The sequence below is a fragment of the Cyrtonyx montezumae genome, unplaced genomic scaffold, assembly GCF_038088225.1.
Source record: "Cyrtonyx montezumae isolate F1298 unplaced genomic scaffold, pur_monq_1.0 scaffold_23, whole genome shotgun sequence".
Lineage (NCBI taxonomy): Eukaryota > Metazoa > Chordata > Aves > Galliformes > Odontophoridae > Cyrtonyx > Cyrtonyx montezumae.
The window spans coordinates 11,027,197-11,032,906 of record NW_027071970.1 but is presented as its reverse complement, the minus strand read 5'-3'; the positions used below and the strand labels follow the sequence as shown (position 1 = coordinate 11,032,906).

The 5,710-nt window shown below is 46.2% G+C and overlaps 1 protein-coding gene across 1 annotated transcript; it reads right to left on the bottom strand.

The window, feature by feature from the left end:
* Positions 1-455: 455 nt before the first annotated feature.
* On the bottom strand, positions 456-4,976 carry RAD9B (RAD9 checkpoint clamp component B). The gene is made up of 9 exons (XM_065739232.1): positions 4,827-4,976; positions 4,218-4,332; positions 3,594-3,693; positions 3,211-3,317; positions 2,013-2,119; positions 1,617-1,681; positions 1,281-1,403; positions 744-996; positions 456-587 (listed from the first exon to the last, which is right to left on the bottom strand). The coding sequence occupies exons 1-9, from the start codon at positions 4,914-4,916 to the stop codon at positions 456-458; spliced, it is 1,092 nt and encodes a 363-aa protein (XP_065595304.1). The 5' UTR covers positions 4,917-4,976.
* Positions 4,977-5,710: the final 734 nt, after the last annotated feature.

Genomic DNA, 5,710 nt, shown 5'->3' with positions numbered 1-5,710 from the left:
CAGCTGGCACACCACAGCTCTTAACCTCAGCCTTCCAAATCAGTTATCACATCGTTTTTATTCTTTTAAACTCATTTGTATGCCAACTTCTTTTCAGCTGAATTCAACAAACTGCTGATAGGATCATTGGTATTACAACGGAAACAACTTGGCTATTCGGGTGGTTTAATTAACTCCAGTGCTCATAACTTCACAAGAGCAGCTTCATTCTCTTGTGAAGCTGCAGAGCGGAACACACGAAGCAGCGCGTCAGAACATACAGAAATGACCTAACCTGGCTTTAGGAGAGCACCCTCTGTTTTACAGTGGTCAGGATACTGGCACAGTTAGTTTCTACTTTCCAAAGAACTTTAGGATACTTTCAACATAGGATTAAACCTCTTTCTAAAGCTAAAAACAGTGCCAAGTGCTTAACTTCCAAGGCAGCCCCCGTCAGTCTTAGATTCATCTCATTACTAGAGGACTTGTGAGCTCTGCGTCTTGCCAGAATCCTCCTCTGTGTCACTAGCTGTCGCTAAGCTATGGAAGGAGTGACTGATGGCATCCTTCTCCTGAACAGAAAATGCTCCAAAGAACAACGAATGAAACTGGAAAACACAACAATCACAGTGAGCCACTGAGTGTGTGAAACAGAGTGGAGGGCTAATTATTTCTGAGTGGGACTACGCAGTACTCAGCTTCTCAGCGCCGTTGACGTGTGCCACTTTTACCACAGAATGCAACCATGACTGGGGGGTCCTTACCTTGTGATAAGGAGACTCTGCTCCCAGCACTGCTCGGTCACCTGTCTCCGCTGTGGCTGTTCCTCCCGTGCCTGCACTATCTCCGTGTGGGATTGTGGGGACACCTTGAAGCTGCTGTTTGCAGGGATCTGCAGGTGCTCTGCGTGCTGCGTTCTGTGCGTGGCCGTTCCATCGTGGCTTTTTGGAAGCAACAGCTTCAGCACTGCTGTCCTCGATGGAGGGGTTCTCAGGTTTGTCCACACGTGTCTTTGAGCTGAATCAGAGGGAGCAGGTCGGGTCAGTAAGTGCCTCTGCACGCCTTCGCTAGGATCTTCATGCTCACACAAGCAGCAGACAGAGCTGCAAGCTTCAGTGTCACGAACGCACTGATGGGGAGAGGGTCTCAGTGTCGTGCTCTGGGTCTCAAACTACTGCAGCCCAGGATAAGCACAATGCTCATGAACCCTGCACATCACTCCGCAGGAAGACCTCAAGCACAGCTGTTTCAGCCTGCTAACCTGTCTGCCTCCCTCCCCCACCTCTGAAGCCCACTGTTACCTCTGCTGCACCTGAGAGAAGCGCGCGGGCTCCGGGGAAGCTGTCTCACTTCTGATGTCAGAGAGCGTAGCCAAAATAAAGCTGGCTTCTAGCACTGCATCCTCAGTGCTGAAAGCAACTGGTCTAAACACAAACAGCCACGTACAGGTGTCTATGTCACATGCTTTGTGCGCAATAAGGAAGTACTTTACCCCGTGCTGCAGACTAATGAGAAACAGAACTTTTAGCCTGACATGAACATCTTATGGACACAGTTACATGCTTGAGTAACCTGCGGGTAATAACAGACAGTGTGGTTACATCCCAACAATCTCTAGCAGTAGCTCCAGAACGTACTTCCCAGGCATGTCAAAATGGATGGAGACAGGAGCACTGGTAGCTTCTGAAAACGCCAGCAGTCCCTGAAAGGAAGGGGTGAGTGGTTAAGCACTAATTTTAAAGTGGAAGATTAATGATAGAATACAACTGTTGTTTACTGCCAAAAAAAGCAAAGACTAATTTAAAGGGAAAAAGGTGACTGCCTTCCCTGCCTGGAGCTGTGCAGGTGGAACTGCTGTGGCTGTGATGCACTCAGCAGCATTCATGTTATCTCAGCACTGGGTGGATGGGGTTTGGTTGTTTTAGAAGGGACAGTGCTGCTGGCCAGCAGGCCTGGAAGAACACGTGAGGACGGGATCATCCTTCTGTGTTACCCAGGACAAAATAACAAAAAACAACACATTGTTAACGTACCCTCAGTTCTCTAAGGCAAAAGGTCACTTCAGAATCGACTCCAGCTTGAAAGTAGTCAAATTCATCTGGATTCAGCTGTATTTCGGTAACCATTGTCTTGGGAAAGTCTGATTGAAAGGATGAGGCTGGAGTGAAAAACTCAACAATATGATTCTTCTTACATCAGCAGCATCTCAATAATCACCGAATTTTTACTGTGCCTAACAGTAGTAGATGTCCACTTTTTTTACATTTATTTTTTGTATTTAAGTGAAACAACAAATGCTGAAATTATTTACAGCACGCAGTGGATTTACGTGGCTTTTAACAGAGCTTTTCATCTTCCACTACGTGCTGTAGGCCAGTACTGCTGTCAGCCTTGTAAATCTGCCCTCCTACAGGCACTACTGCTACTGCCAGCCTCTGGAAGACGTCTGGGAAGACCGAGAGCAGTGTGACTTGAACAGACTGATCATAATCACTGGCACCCTTCAGAGGATCACAAATGAGGTGTGAGGCTATTTGTTCCAAATTGTACTATTTTTCCTGGTATTACGTAAGTGGCAATGGAAAATGTTCTTCAGCATCAGGTGCTGCTCACTGTCATTCAGCTGCTCGTTAATAGTTATCAGGCGTGTGAAAAGGGAATCAGATTGCCAGAATGCATCACAGTCTGATCACAGTCTCAGGCAGGCAGAGCTCGGCCAGAGCTGCACCCCTGCCCAGCTGCCTCCCACAGCCCAGCTGCTGAGTGGCACTACCAATGGGTCCCACGTTTCTGTTTCTCTGCTCCAGAGTTTTCTCAGCCCCCGACACACCCACTGCACGTTCAGATGTACTCTTGTGAAGTTCAGAACGGTAGAAACAAACACTTGTAAGAGAGCTGCCAGCTCCTGGGAGGCAGAGCCACTGCCTGCGGGTGAAAACGAGTCTGGACAGCTGTCACCTCTCACAGAACGACACCTGAACGTGCAGCAACGCGGTCCATCACCGGATAACGCGTTCAGAGGATGTTTTGTTTCAGTGTGCACAGAACATTTGCTGCAGGCAGTGCTTTGCATCGCGTGCCACGCAACAAAAGCAAAATGCCTCCAATTCCTCCTTCCTCCTCTGCCACCCGTACCAGGAAAGCGTTCCCAAAGCCCAAGTTCTCTCAAGTATTTTAAAGCCAAAGGAGGGCAGTGCGACTCAGCAGTGTTCGTGTTCTGCAATTCCTCACCAGCGTCTTCCTCAGTGTAACTCCTGAAGCAAACCCTGGTTGGAGTAACTGATAAGGTGACTTCCTCTTGACTCATTGGAAAGTGAACCATTATATCAGCCAGCAGCCTGTAAAGATGAATTCAGCATTAACATAACTCTACATGAGAAATTACTGTCTAGCAATGGCAAAGGTGTGAATTCAAACTACACACTGCACTCCTTCAGCTTGCAGAGGGATCAACAGCAAAGTTCCCGAAGATGTTACGTGAAGGACAAGGGATTTGGCAGCAATTCACCGCTCCTGACTCAAGTTTTGGTTATGTTAATGACTGTTGGAGCACTATTGTCCCCTGGATTATTATGTTTTTCTTTCCCAGAACAAAACAGATGAACATTCATTACCTGGAGTGGGCTCTAAGGATGTTTGGACACATGTGCTTTGCAAAAACAGCCTGTAATGGGTCACACTCTTGAAAAGCCAGATTATGTGTTTTTACAACACCTAGGTATAAAATATATGAATGAAAATCAGTGCTGGTCCAGAGTTCTAACTTTTTTAGCATTAACTGTTCTTCCAAGACATCTCAGCAAAGGAAATAATTGAGACTCACTCGAGCTGAATAGCACGATCTCACTCACAAACAGAAAACCAAATCCTAATGCTCTCTACCTTCCTTCATCCTCTTTGTTATTTCCTCGAGCATCTGAGATTTTTAGGAATCCACAGCAACAAATGCAGGAAGAAAACCTTCAATATTTAGTTGTTACAGCAATATAAATAGTGGTGGAATAAATCAGTTAACAAGTACACGTAATTGCTGTGACTAGATGAAAGTCAGTCTGAGAAATGCTGGTATAACTCCTTTTTAACAAGGCAATGTATACAATACAAATTATGTCGTGAAGAGGCTGAAAGTGTTTGCCATGATGTTCCATCAATAACAGGTAATAATTACACCAAATGTAACACTGCACTGCTGTTAGAAACGCTCCTGTTTCTGGAAATCCACTCCACGTGTAACATACCATTTCTGCAGAGGAGCTGAAAAGTTATGTGGTGATCTTTAGCATTTCTGAAAATGTTGCACTTCTCCACGTGCCTTTCCAGCACGTTTGCACATCTGAATATAGGAAGAACTGACTGGAAAAAAAAAAAAAAAGAAAACAACGAAAAAAGCAATCAGTGCAGAGGTTACTCAGAAAGACATTTTGCAGTGTTATTTCTCTCATCTCATGCGGTTCATCCCAAGCTCCTGCTTTTATGACTGCTCTGTAAGCAGAGTGCAGGCTGCTGGCGCTGATCCTTGCTGCCCTCACCCACAGCCCTGTCTGCAGAGCAGCGTGTCAGTGCTCTCCAGCTCAGGCTGTTCTCAAAGGCTACAGAGGAAACCCCCAACACACAGAAACACAGCACTCCTGCAGCCCAAGATGAGGCCGATTCAGACTTTGGAATCCGCACTGCTCAAGACTACACCTTTTAAACAAGTAAACATTTGCACTCCCTTCTGCAGAACTGCTCAGGAGCACTTCAGTTTAGAGCAAGCTGCTGGCCCACATGACCCCCCCACCATTCCGTTTGGAGAGCGGGATGGCTTGCTGCTTGCAAAGCTGCGTGTAACGACCCGTTAAAGATACCTTAATGATCAATTTATATGCAAGCGACAACTGGTTTTCTTTCTGACACGGCCCAGGTGCAGCTGTGCAGCAGTAGTGTTGAAAAAACATGGATGAGAAGAAGACATACGCATACGCTGACCGAGAAGAATTCACTGATCTTAAGGCAAGCTGGAAATAAATGCAAAGTCATTTATTAACACAGCACTGTTTCACAGTGAGCCTTAAACAAAGAAAGGTGCTCTGTACCTTCAGTATGGTATCTTCAGTACCACACCTAAGCCACAAAACCTTTATGCATGTACATCTCCAAACAAATCCAGCTGCCATGTTCAGACTTATCCCCTTTGTTATTACCAGCTGTAATACACACAGGAACCCAATGCAGGGATGTGTAAGTGTGTGAGTGAAGCCTCCAAGTGTGAATTACCCAACCCCTCAGAAGCTGTATCTGAGGTATGTGAAGGACTGGAGCCTGCTCTAAAACAATCCATGAGACACACGAACGGGCAGATGCTTCTAGCACCTAAAAAACATCTCATTTCCAAACATGATCTCCACTCCTGACGCGCCAGCCCCTCAGCATGTTCAGCTCATCACTTTTAATTAAGAAACCTCCACAGAAAAACCTAATTGTGAGGGAAGTGGTGTTTGATTAACAGGAGCCATTCTTCCTGCTGAGTCACACCGGGACAAAAACATGTTGTTTGAAGGCAATTTCTGATGCGTTGCAGCACATAAACCTTCTGATTTGTGACAATGGAAATAAAACCCTCGGCATTAATCCGGATGTCCTGGATGAGCTTCAGCCTGGGTAACCAAAACCCCAGGAGTATCAGGGGCAGGGGTCTGACCCTGCTGTGAGATCGTCTGCATAATTACAATCACAGAAGGTATGGCATCTG